The sequence below is a fragment of the Symsagittifera roscoffensis genome, chromosome 6 (assembly GCF_963678635.1).
Source record: "Symsagittifera roscoffensis chromosome 6, txSymRosc1.1, whole genome shotgun sequence".
In the NCBI taxonomy this organism is placed as follows: domain Eukaryota; kingdom Metazoa; phylum Xenacoelomorpha; order Acoela; family Convolutidae; genus Symsagittifera; species Symsagittifera roscoffensis.
The window spans coordinates 50,234,336-50,246,695 of NC_087067.1; the positions used below are offsets into that span (position 1 = coordinate 50,234,336).

General features: G+C 37.7%; 2 protein-coding genes across 2 annotated transcripts in view; one reads left to right on the plus strand and one right to left on the minus strand.

Annotated features, from left to right (window-relative positions):
• LOC134847973 (voltage-dependent anion-selective channel protein 2-like) overlaps window positions 1–12,360 on the plus strand; it is a 342,992-nt gene that overhangs the window by 9,779 nt on the left and 320,853 nt on the right. The window lies entirely within an intron of this gene.
• Window positions 1,130–10,930, minus strand: LOC134848493 (leucine-rich melanocyte differentiation-associated protein-like). Its single transcript, XM_063865968.1, has 3 exons — window positions 10,607–10,930; window positions 1,834–2,004; window positions 1,130–1,454 (listed from the first exon to the last, which is right to left on the minus strand). The coding sequence occupies exons 1-3, from the start codon at window positions 10,804–10,806 to the stop codon at window positions 1,235–1,237; spliced, it is 591 nt and encodes a 196-aa protein (XP_063722038.1). The 5' UTR covers window positions 10,807–10,930; the 3' UTR covers window positions 1,130–1,234.

The window sequence follows — 12,360 nt, forward strand, 5'->3', positions numbered from 1 at the left end:
TAACGCTTTTGCGATTAAAACTAATACAAGTTCATCACTAAAAAACAACATTAACAAAGATTTATATATGTAAATAATGCAATGCAATATATAGATAATATACAGCCCAAAGACGAGCAGCAAGGAACTTGACAACCCAATCAAACTCCAACTACAGAATGGCAAACCCCACCTGACATGCTGCCTACAATCACGACACTCAATGGATTTGAAGTACGACTTGGCATTGCACCAAAAAAAGCCATTGCAAAAGAACAATGGCCATCTCGATGTTCAAGTATACGTACAGATCCAAGTCACCAGGCACTACATCCCAAGCCAAACTACATGCCGTTTCCAGACAAGATTGAGAATCGCAATGTTCCTATCTACCAGTTCAACACTCATCACAACTGATCAGAAATAATGATACGATCTCCCAAACAACTCTTCTTGCAAACCAGAAAAAAGAATATGCTCGCAACCTCTAAAGAAAAATCACCATCATCCATCCTACACTACAAAAAAGAACATTGAAAACTAAAACTCTCTAAACCCCGGATGGGTGGAACCAGATCTAAACTAGTATTTATCATTGGTTATTATTATGATACTTAACTCTATAAAATATTAAATACTAACCAATCATACTCCATCAAACTAGCAACCTATTTTTTTGTAAAGTGTTGAAACTATTTGTAGTTTCAACACCAGAACAATTTGAATTAAACTTATTAGACTAAGAAGTTGCACAAATCTATCCGGCCGAAAATGAGATAGCGTGACGAGCAGACAGTGTACCCTATCTGAAATTACTCTATGAGTACAGTACAAGATACATAACTCAATTTTTTATGATGCAAGGCCACAAGCAGGGGCACAATAATGGTGAGCGCTCTGCCACCATCATTAGATGCCGTTGTGTGCTGTATTGGTGATACAATTGGAATAATTTAGTACACGTAGTCTTTCGTAGGTTGCGGTGGTCGACCTATTTTTGACTTTGAATGTCGAGAAAGTGCAGCTTTAAGTTGATAAAGCGCAGTCGAGAAGCAAATTTGACTAAACTAAAAAGTCGAAACGATACCGATTTTGGCCAAGAAGATCAAAACATATCAAATTTATGACAACAAAAAATCAAGCACCTCAACGCGGGATAAACTCAAGGCCACAATTTTGCATCATGAAATAATAAAAAAATACTTCAATCACAACGTCATGCTAAATATTGTATTTCATTGTTACCATATAATTTTTATGAATCATATGCAAGGTTCTCGTGCATGGTGGTGTGTCGTGGTCTAGGTGAGTATCTGTTCACACCCTGCTGTCTCTCTTCATCACTGATCTTTTCACAGTCGAGAAAGAGGAGCTCTGGCAGTTTGAAGGACACGAACATCCGGTAGTCATTGTGTTCGAACTTGGACCCCCCGTTGAAGTAGCTGGGGGCTGCCTCGTTGTTCATCATTGATAACCTGACCAGAAAACTTAGTCTTAGAAAAATTTTAACCCGAATAAAAACTTGCGTGAGAAATTTAGTCTGCAAAAAATTAACTTGAAAAGCATAATTCATATTTAAGAATTGCGACACGTCAACAACCGAAACAATTCATTTTTATGTTGCAAATTTATTTAGTCAGTTAGGAGTTTCGAAATGGTGTTTGCAAAGGTTGGAAACTTCAAGCCGGCAATGTGAAAATGAATGATTGGTAACTTTCCCATCAAGGTTTCTACCCATTGGCATCCTGCCTCAATTATTATACTTTTGTTTCCAAAATAGATTATAATTTTATCAGAGAAAAAAGTTCTTTGATAGGCACGCAGAAAGAGCTATAATAATTTAAATAATACTACCAAAGGAGATTTGGGAAGAAGCTTTTGAGGTTGTTGAGGAAAACAGGGAGGTTTGTGATCTGGTTTCGGTTGATTGACAGGTTCTGCAATGAGTCCGTCTGCTGAGTGCACTTGAACACACTTCCCACTAGATTGTCATCCAGGATCAGAGTTCGAAGCACAGAGAAACCACTAAATTAAGGGGAGTGGTGGTAAAATGGATGTTCGAGGCCAGCCATGATCCGTGCACGCTGCTTGAGGGTGAGGCAACATCACCCAGCCCAGAAAAATAAGCAAAAAATGCACGTTGATCTTAAGCAGGGGCACAACAGCGGTTCTCCGTGAAGAGCTGAGTACGTAGCCTAGACCTTGTAGATAAACCGTCTTTAGAAAAAATGGATGCTATATATATATATATATATATATATATATTTTCTGTTAGATGAGTATAATGTCAAAAGACTTGGATACCTAGGCTGAGCTAACAAATGAAACATTTATTATCAATTTTCCAACTCGTTAAATGGAATCGCAAAACCTATAACCTCAAAGCTACAGAAAGACGACCGCTCCTCATTATCCATAGGAACCAATCTATCTTTCTAAATTCTATGTTTGATTGGCCAATCTTAAAACTCTGCTGGGTACAAGTAAGATAGTTGGGTCCCAGGATAAATCAAATGTGACAGAGGGGTTTCATAATTTTTGCGAAAGCTTCAAAAACAAAAGTAAACAAGAGTGCTCGTATCAGGGCGAAGCCCTGAATGTTCCGACTGCCTTTTAAGGTTTTATGGAGCGGTAATAACATTAAAAAATTAAATGTAATAAAATTTATTAAAAAAAATATTTTAATTTGAAATTTTTTATGAAAATCATCACCCCACACGCCATTTAAAGTACAAAAAGATAGATTTACCTCCTTGTTACCAATTAATTATGGCAAATAAGCTTCTTTTAACCAATTTGGAACGATTTTAAGACGGATTAACTCTCCGCTTACGCGTTAATAGCGCTGTGATATTCCCTAAATTTTATCTGAAAACTAGACTAATAATACAGTTGAACTCATAGTAAAGTTTAATAAGTAAGTATGGATCAAAGAATGGAAGATAACTATAATCTCTCAATAGTTAACACAGAGTAAGTTTCAGTCTTTAGCACCATCAAGTTGTTAGAACAATCAACGTGATTGACAGGTCTTTAATTAGTGTTATTCAAATGATCTCTAACATTAATAATAACAAGACTGCTCGTATCAAGGCAAAGCCCTGAACGTTCCGACTGCCTTTTAAGGTTTATGGAGCAGTAATAACATTAAAAATTTATATGTAAGAAAAAACTAAAATGAAAAAAAAAATTTTTCTTAAATTTTAAATTTTTTAATGAAAATCATCCCCCCACACGCCATACAAAGTACAAAAGGATAAATTTTGCTCCTTTTAACAAACCAATTATGGCAAATAAGTTTCTTTTAACCAATTTGGAACGATTTCTAAGACGGATTAACTCTCCGCTTACGCGTTATTAGCGCTGTGATAATCCCTAAATCTTATCTGAAAACTAGACTAATAAAACAGTTGAATTAATAGTAAAGTTTAATAAGTAAGTATGGATCAAAGAATAGAAGATAACTATAATCTCTCAATAGTTAACACAGAGTAAGTTTCATTCTTAAGCACCATCAAGCTGTTAGAACAATCAACGTGATTGACAGGTCTTTAATTAGTGTTACTCAAATGATCTCTAACATTAATAATAATAAGTTATAACGTCCTCTATCCTAGGTGGTCTACTCACTACCACCACATTTCCCCCTCTAGAAAATTTCAACAACGTTTGAAATTCTCTTACAAGATCACAATAAACAAAATTGAGTCAATGAGTTTAAAAGTTTTTGGGATTAAGTTTTCTTTCCTTGTAGTTCCATTTTACTAGTCGAGAATGTAGGTCTCCTTAGTTTCCTTCTCGGTGATGGTGACATTGTATCTTCTGATGATAACGGAATTTCCCCTGGCAAAATTGGAATCGTTTGTGACCCTTGTTTCTCTTCTACGTTTTTTACCGAATGTTTTAGTGGGCTTCCGAAAAATTCTGTCTGCCGCTTGCTTCTGCCCGACGACCTTGAGTTGTTCGACACCTGTGAATCGTTATCGCCTTCTCCGTTTCTCTTCTCCCTTTTCTTCTCTGGTTTCCTTCTATCTGCTGATTTATCTTTCTCTGATTTCTTTTCCGTCGTTTCTGATGTTATTCCCATCTTCCCGTCTAATTTTTCTACCTCGTTCTGTGAAGTATTTGACTTCTCTGTTGCCGTCTTACTCTGAGTCCCCTCCATACTGTCTTGCGTCTTCTTCTTCTCTGTTGTCGGTACTGAGGGAATTGGACAGTTTATGCTTTCTTTCGTTTGATTCTCAATTTGCATTTCTTTTGTTCCGGCTGGTATTATGGAGATTGGACATTCTTCTGTCGACTGTGCCTCTAATCTCTTTTCTGCTGGTGGTACTACTTGCACCTCGTGTTCTGGGGAGCTGCTTGATGACATGGTTAGGTCTATTACTCCTCCACTCGGTACTTCTTTAAGTACATTTGGCGATGCTTTATATCTGGAAGCTAAAGTTGGCGGGTTCTTTCTCGCTGTCTTCGTCAGCGTGGAATATAGTTTCATCGTCTTCGCATGTGGTCTATCCAGTTTCTCGAATGGCCTGTCAAGTGTCATATTTTCCGTGTCTAAATTTTCTGTTGACGTTGAAACCGGTGAGACGTCTGGTCTCGGCAGGATATGAACCGGTCTGTTTGGTCCACTTGAGCTGCACTGATGTAATGGTTTCCTCGGCGTGCTTGCGGCTGGTGTCTTCTTTCCTAAACCTGAACAATATGCTGACTTGATTTTCGGTTTAAGTGATATGTGGTTTTTTCTAATTACTTTCCCATTTTTGGTAATGTAAGTATTCTTAGTGACTTTAACAATTTTCCCATTAAACCGCTTGAATAAAGGACGTCCCGATTTCCTGTCTAATATTTTCCGGTATACCACTACTTCCTCCGGATAGTGAATAAGATCGAATTCTAGATTACTTGATTTAAGTCGCTTCTGAGGCTTGCTGCTAATAATGGGTTTCTTTCAGTCAGTTTTCTCAATGCCTCAGATCCCTCCTTGTGTGAAAGATGTCTCTCGTGCAATTTCCAGTCCGATGCTGCCTTTGCCAGATTTTCCATTGCCCTGATACTCTCTGGCTCTTCTCCAGTCCTTTTCATTTTTGGTGACACGTCTCTGCTTGCCATCCCTTTCTTCACCACCTTTACTCTAGTCCTTGAGTCCGCCGATTCTCGCATCTCCTCCGGCTTCAATAGTGATCTCTCCAGTCTCTGTTGATCTAGATTTAACGAACATTTTAGTTTATCCCTGAAATTAGACCATTCCTTTTTCGGTTTCTGTCCAAAATGAAGTTCGAAAGATGACTTTTTAAGGATGCTGTGACGTGATATTCGAATATCTTCCAAAATTGACTTGACTGCTGTTTGTATATCCTCAAAATTTGGGTCCAATTGCATTGTGCCTAGTTTTTTTTATGGTTTGAATACATCTTTCTACTAATATATACCCTGGTGGTCTCCTACTGGGCAAAAGATTTGATTTATTCCCTTCGATTTACAAAATTCTGCTACTTTCGCATTTTTGAATCCCGAATATTGATCTGTCCTTAAATTCTTTGGTATGGTATGTTGGTGTATGTAGTTTGTTAAGAATTTGAGTATTTTTTTGCTCCCCGACTTCCTGGTGATCATGGCAGAAGGGTACTTCGAAAATCAATCAATAGCGACTATTATGAATAGTTTCTTCTTCCCTTAGAATCGAACATTGGGCCAGCAAGGTCTATTTGTAATTCCTCGTTCACCTCTGATAATTCTGGTAAGGGTTCTGCAGAATTGAATGTTTTAGACGTTTTAAGGTTCTTACCATACGCTGAACATGATCTGAAGGTTTGGCATAAATCAATGATCTCCCTATGCATTTTCGGCCACCACAGATATTGTGTCGCGTCAACCATTGCCTCTTAACCTGGCTGTGTTCTGTGCAATCGGGCCATCACTGCTTTTCTCAGACAAGTTGGTATTGCCACTCTATTGTCAATAATGATGCAGTCGTTGATTAATGAGGCGTCGTCCCAAAAGTTTGCCATGTAGCTGCCCAATCTCAAGAATCCTTCTCTATCCTTCGCTAGGATGTGTTTCCTTAGTTGGCCTAACTGGCTGTCTTCCGTCGTGAGTTCCCCCAATAGATCCGCATCGAGTATGTTATGGAGGCCTGTGGTGAATGATTTCTTGTTTGTGTTCACTGGAGCTTCTTGTTCTTTCTTCCTTCCAAATTTATCTGCTATCATGTTGACCCTCACTGTCCTTTTCATTCTGTTCGTTCTGAAGTTTGCCAGCATTCGAGCGTAGTGCATCTTGTTCTTGTTTACGATATTGATCCTTTTCCTTTTCCTGCTCTCGGTTATCATCTCCACTGTCTGTCTTGTTTCTGCTCTATTTCTTTCCTCAATCGGGTTTTCCATCTGTTTTATGGATGGCAGGATGAAATTACTCATTTTCCTCTGAAAATTGTGTTTTGTTGGATTGATTATGAATTTATTTGAACTATTGATGTTTAAGTTTAAGGTCGGGGACAAGGAAATTTGTTTATTTTTGGCTGAATATAACTCCATTGCTTCTGATTGGTTGGATTTTGTTACGACGCCCTCTCGTGGTGAACTGGTTAAATATGGCGTAGTTGTGAATAAATCAAAATTTGACGAATCTGATTGGTTACAATTTTCACCGCATGACTTTCCGCTCTCTCGTGGTGAGTTGTGCATTTGCATATCTTGTTTTGATTGGTTGTTGTTTTTGCCGCATGAATTTCCGATCTGTACTTGAGGGATTTGAATTTGCATACCTTGGATAGTGTCAGTTCCGCATGACAATGCGCTCTCTTGCGGATGTGTGAACATATGCATATCTGATCCTGATTGGTTGATACTTGTTCCTTCCGTATTGGATGTTTTGTTACTTTTTGCGGTTCTGCATCGAGGATCTGATTGGATAAATTCTTTGTACGAGATATCGACGCCCCCTTGTGTCCTTTGGAAATTGGGTGTTTTCCTCCGTTCTCCCTCCCAATTAGTGGAAATATCTTTGAAATTATCCTGTTTTCCTCTAGGTGGGCCTTGACTAATTGGATTTTATCAATTTCTTTTGTCGGCGCTGGAGTGTTGATCACCCTACATGCCTCATCAAAGTTTTCGATGGCTTTGACTACAAACTGTATGTATTTTGATATAGGTGGTGCCTCAAATTTAGGGCTTCTTGATAAGTAATAGGCATTCCTATTTTAGCTCCTGCGATGTGAGAAATTGTATATTCGAATGGTAGCATTCTGTCTGCCCATCTTGTCAGTCTGGACTGATATGTTTTGTTGCCCCAATTTTCTGTTAATGCTGTGACTATGGCCTTGTGGTCGGTTAATATTTGCTATTGGTTTCCCAATAAATAGTTTCTGAAGAATTCACATGACCATACCACCGCTAGTAGTTCGAGCTCGTTAGTGCTGTAGTTTTGTTCAGCTGCATTCAAAAATCTCGATGTGAATGCGATTGGTACCCATTTGTCCGGTTCCAATTCTTGCTCTAATGCAGCCCCCAATCCTTTGTGACTGGCGTCACATTTACTCCTACATTGTTTGGTGGCATCGTAATGGTGCGTTTTTGATATGTTGGCGATTAGTTGCAGGGTTTTCTTAAATGCGTTGTTTGCTTCTTCACTCCAAATGAATTTTTTTTTTGTTATCCGCCTTCAATGATGGGCGTAATGGTTCGGTGTCTTTTTGGAGATTGGGTATAAATCTGGACATGTGATTTAAAATACCCATGAATGATCTCAGTTGTTTCAGAGATTTTGGCGGTTGTAATGCCATTACTGCTTCTACCTTCGAGTGTTTTGGTCTCACTCCTGTCTCATCTATCTCGAATCCCAGCCAGATTAATTTTGTTTTTGAAAATTCGCATTTGCTGAGTTTTAGCGCAAATCCTTCTTTATCTAACCTTGACAGGATTTTGTCAATTATTTCATTGTGTTCCGTGACTGAACCTTTTGATACTATTAGTATGTCATCTAAGAAACAGAAGACTCCTTGAATTCCTTGGATTGTGTTGTCCATTGCCTTCTGGTATTCCTTTGGCATGTCTGTTAGTCCATAAAATCTGGTTTTGAATCTATACGTTCAAGTAAATTCCCCGCATACGATGCTGAAGTTACAGTGTTTGCTCACGGATTCGTCTAATGGGAGTTGACTGAATGCGTACTTTAGATCTAATGACCTAAAACAGACTGTGCCCTCTGTCTTGGCTGTAATTATTTGGGCTGCTGAGTCGAGTAGTTCTAATAAATTTGGCATCTGAAATTTATTTTTGAAGATCTGTGAGTTCATTGGTTTTGCGTCCATTGCTAGTTTCACCGTGCCGTCCTTTTTTGCTGTTATGACTACTGGAGCTACGAAATGATCACTTGTGCATTTATCAAGTTTTACTATGTGGCCTTCTTTTATGAGTTTCTTAATTTCCGCTCCCACTTTGGTTTGAATATGGATTGGCACTCTTCTGCCTTTTTCCTGAATTGGGATCAATGGTGATTCAAATGACGTGAATACCTTGTGGTTCTTTGAGCGTCCCAATCTATGGAATACATCCTTGTATTTCTTAGTAAATTTGTTCCTCCAAAAGGTCGATTCGACTTATTCATTTTCTTGCTCTTCTGAAATTGCATTTATTGAATTTTTGGGTGGTTTTAGTTGAGTTGTTACTATTCCCAAGTCTGGTTGGATGTCTAAGCCCAATAAACATCTGGTTCTATTCTCGGAAATTAAGAATTTCGCTCCTTGCAGTCTCCATTCATTTGAGTAAATGTCAATTTCTAGCATTCCGAAGAGTTTTATCTGTTTGTGGTTGTAATCTACGTACGTTGTGGATAACGGATTCTTATCTAGTGATATGATTTTTGCGTTGTGTTCTTTCTGCAATAGAGTTTGAGCTGTACGTTTGTTTACAAATGATGCTGAACTTCCAGTGTCAACGGTGGCGCTAAGTAAAGAGCCTTTTGTTTTTAGCGTTGTTCTTAGACACTTAGTTTTCCCCGTTGCAGAGTTGATTACTTCTAGATTCTTGACTGTTTCCGTTTGTAGTGATGCTTCCGAGATTTTTGGGACTGAGTGGTTCTCTTCACTGTCTGAGTCTATGAAGTTACAGTCCTCTTCTTCGTCTGGATCTGGTTGTTCGACATTGGCCACTTGAATACAGTTGCAGCATTTCGCAAAATATCCCTTTTTCCCACAATTTCTACATGTTGCTCCTCTGGCTTGGCATTTAGATTTGTGTTCGGGTGTGAATCTTCTTCCACAGAAATAGCATGGTTTAGATTGAGTGTTCGACTGGTCTTGCTGGTTTTTGGGTTTGAAATTTCCTTTCCCTAGCGCTTTATTCATTCTGTTTTGGACATTGTTTTTGGACTGGATGGACATCAGTGGTTCTTGTTTGACCCGAAACTGGTTAGATGAGTTTGTGAAGTTCGCTGAATTGCTCGTTGTAGATGGGTTCTGCTTTTGGAGGATGCTCGCTGTCACGTATCCCTTCTCCTGAAGTAATGCCGATTTGAGGGTATCATCTACTGTGGCTCCTGGTCTAATGCAAAGTTCTCTATGTATGTCAGAGAATCTCATTTTTGCAATAAAGATGTCGCGAATGACTTCCTTCTCTATCTCCTCTGTCCATCCACATTTTGAAGCTTGTCCTGCTAGGCGGAGGTAAAATGATTCGAGGCTTTCCTTGTCCCCGTGCGATGCGTTGTAGATTTGCATCCTTTCTATGATATAGTTCTTTTCCCGTTTCAATAGTTGTTCGCAAGCATCGTGGAAAAATTTGAATTTTACTGTGTTTAGGTTGGTATATGCATGTTGCTGAAGGAATCTTTTCTTCCCTTTGTTTCCCAAGGCGAAGAATAACCTTGACTTAATCCTTGCATCTGCTTCGTGATAATACACTTTTTTACTTATTTTGGGTCCCTTCTTTCTTCGTTCTTCCTTCGCTTCGTTTGTTCTCCTGGTTGCCGCTTCATTTCTTGCGGTTCTACTGTCCGCTTCTTCTGCCATTTCTGAATTTGAAATCTGTTCAGGTCTTGGTGGGGGGTCGTCGTGGGGCAACAATAGTTTTCGAATGATATAAAAAAATTCCGTCAAAAATGGCTAGTTAAAAAGTCAAAATTTGTCTGAAGAAAAAAAAACCCCACCCCGAGCTTAAATATTCCGTTACTTTCGTATCGAAAGTCGGAACAATAAGTTATAACGTCCTCTATCTTAGGTGGTCTACTCACTACCACCACAAGCGCGAAATATATCGCGCGTTAATTGTCCCAAATTGGCCAAAATGGCAATCTTTAAACCCCCATAACTTTACGAAAAATGATCACAGGTGAAATATTTTTTCAAATTTGAGCTCAGGACAACAATACCTTTTGATTGATTAAAAAAAATTCTGTCAAAAATGGCTAGTTAAAAAGTCGAAATTTGTCTGAAGAAAAAAACCCACCCCGAGCACAAATATTCCGTTACTTTCGTATCGAAAGTCGTAACAAAAACGCGAACCATGTTTTGGAAAATTTTAAAGCCCAATTTTTTTTTCTGCAATGACCCATCTACATCTAAGGGACCCAAATATCATACTTGTATCCACTGCTAGCATCAAAAAAGCATGTCTTCATGTACAATTACCAGAGGAAGTCAAGATGTTTGATCTGGTTCTGGGACAAGTCCAGCAAAACACAAAATCTGGAGAGACGAGAGTAGTTAGAGTTGCTCGGAAAGGACGTCAAGTTTTTGTTCGTCAATAAAATCTCATCGCTTTGTTTTGACATTTTTCGGTGTCTGACTTTCGATAACCCTCTTGCAAGTTTTTTGATAATCCGTGGCATAATCTGAATAAATAATAGATGACCAGGTTGTCGGTGAATTACACTAACTTTTATTTATCACCTGATCTAACCAAATAACTCATCGAAAGCTTTGAAACTTAAAGTCTTCAAAATGTTAAACTGATCTTTCTTTAAAGTCAACTGTAATGAAACCGACTGTTTTAACCAAGACTCTAATTATAGCGCTGTGTCGAAATTAATTCTCGCAATATATGCATCATGCTCTATCGTGTTTGCCAGTTCAAGGTCTCCTGTTATTCCTTTATTACGGCTAAATTGTGTACTTTCAAATTTGTTTGCGGACTCCGTGATTATGTACCCGGGTTGACCTCCATACACCGAAAACTGTTATCATACAATTCCATACATCAAGTGTGTGGAAAAATGCTTGTCATACAATTTTCATACAATTTCTAAAAATGGTTGAAAACTGGTATAAACTTATTTCTGTGGCTGTTTGATTCTTATAAAACAGTCTGGTGATAAAAAACTGAGGTTCTCGTTTTTTGAAAAAAATGCTTATCATACAATTCCCATATATGGAAATTGTATGACTGGCATTTTTTTGATGGCGACACAAAAAATTTTTCAAGTAATTCTGAAAATTTGGCACAAAAATTTTTTTGTTTTTTTTTTCAACCGCAAATCGAATTTCGTACGCAAACAAACATTTTTCGAAAAATTTTTTTTGCATGCAAAATTTATTATTTTGTGTGCATAACATAGTCATGGATACGATAAAATTGGATTTTATTTTCTTTTCACTTAAATTTTTTTTTCAAAGTTGCTGAAAATTCCTATTTCTGTTTTATGGGGTGTTAATGTATGCCTTGATCAGTGTCTGATAACTTGAAAATTCAAAAATTTAAAATAATCATCATTAAAAAAATTTTGCCAAAAAATAAAAGTTCGTTACTTTTGTTATATGAATTGTGAAAAACAGCAAAGTTCAGGTCGTTAGCTATGCATTGTAAATGCAAGACCGTCCAACCTTTGGTGTTTTGAGTAACCAAGGTCTTTGTCACTGGTGATCGGTTGCAAAGGCAACCAAAAAAATTTTCAGAAACTAAATTTAGAAAGAAAAAAATCAAAATTTTTTGGTTTATGGAAAAACACCTATCATACAATTTTCATATATAGAAAAATGTTCATCATAGAGATTTCATACAATGTTCTGTACGTATGGCATTGTATGGAATTGTATGACAAGAAGTTTTTCATAAATGGAAATTGTATGATTAGAAGTTTTGGTCAACCCGGTGGAACCTGATCTAAACTATATTTTATGATTGGATAAATTGGATATTTTACCACTGTAAAGTATTTAAAATTAACCAATCATATTCCATCTAACTAACAACCCACTTATTTGTAAGTGCTGAAATTACTTGTAATTTCAGCACCAGAGAGATTTGAATTTAACTTAGAAATTAGTTGCCTCTCCAAGAGAACTTCAGCAGCCGCAACAAACCAGTATACCCTAGATCTATTGAGCCTAGCAGAGACTAGTTAAACACCCTAAGAAAGTATAAGAGTAAGATTAGGATCGGTATT

Excerpts from the sequence above, each read along its gene's own strand:
- LOC134848493 (XM_063865968.1), bottom strand. The coding sequence starts at position 10,806 with ATGCCACGGATTATCAAAAAACTTGCAAGAGGGTTATCGAAAGTCAGA. Across the intron at positions 2,005-10,606 it reads AAACATCTTGACTTCCTCTG|TGGTTTCTCTGTGCTTCGAA; the intron begins GTAATTGTACAT and ends CCCTTAATTTAG. Across the intron at positions 1,455-1,833 it reads TTCTTCCCAAATCTCCTTTG|GTTATCAATGATGAACAACG; the intron begins GTAGTATTATTT and ends TTTTCTGGTCAG.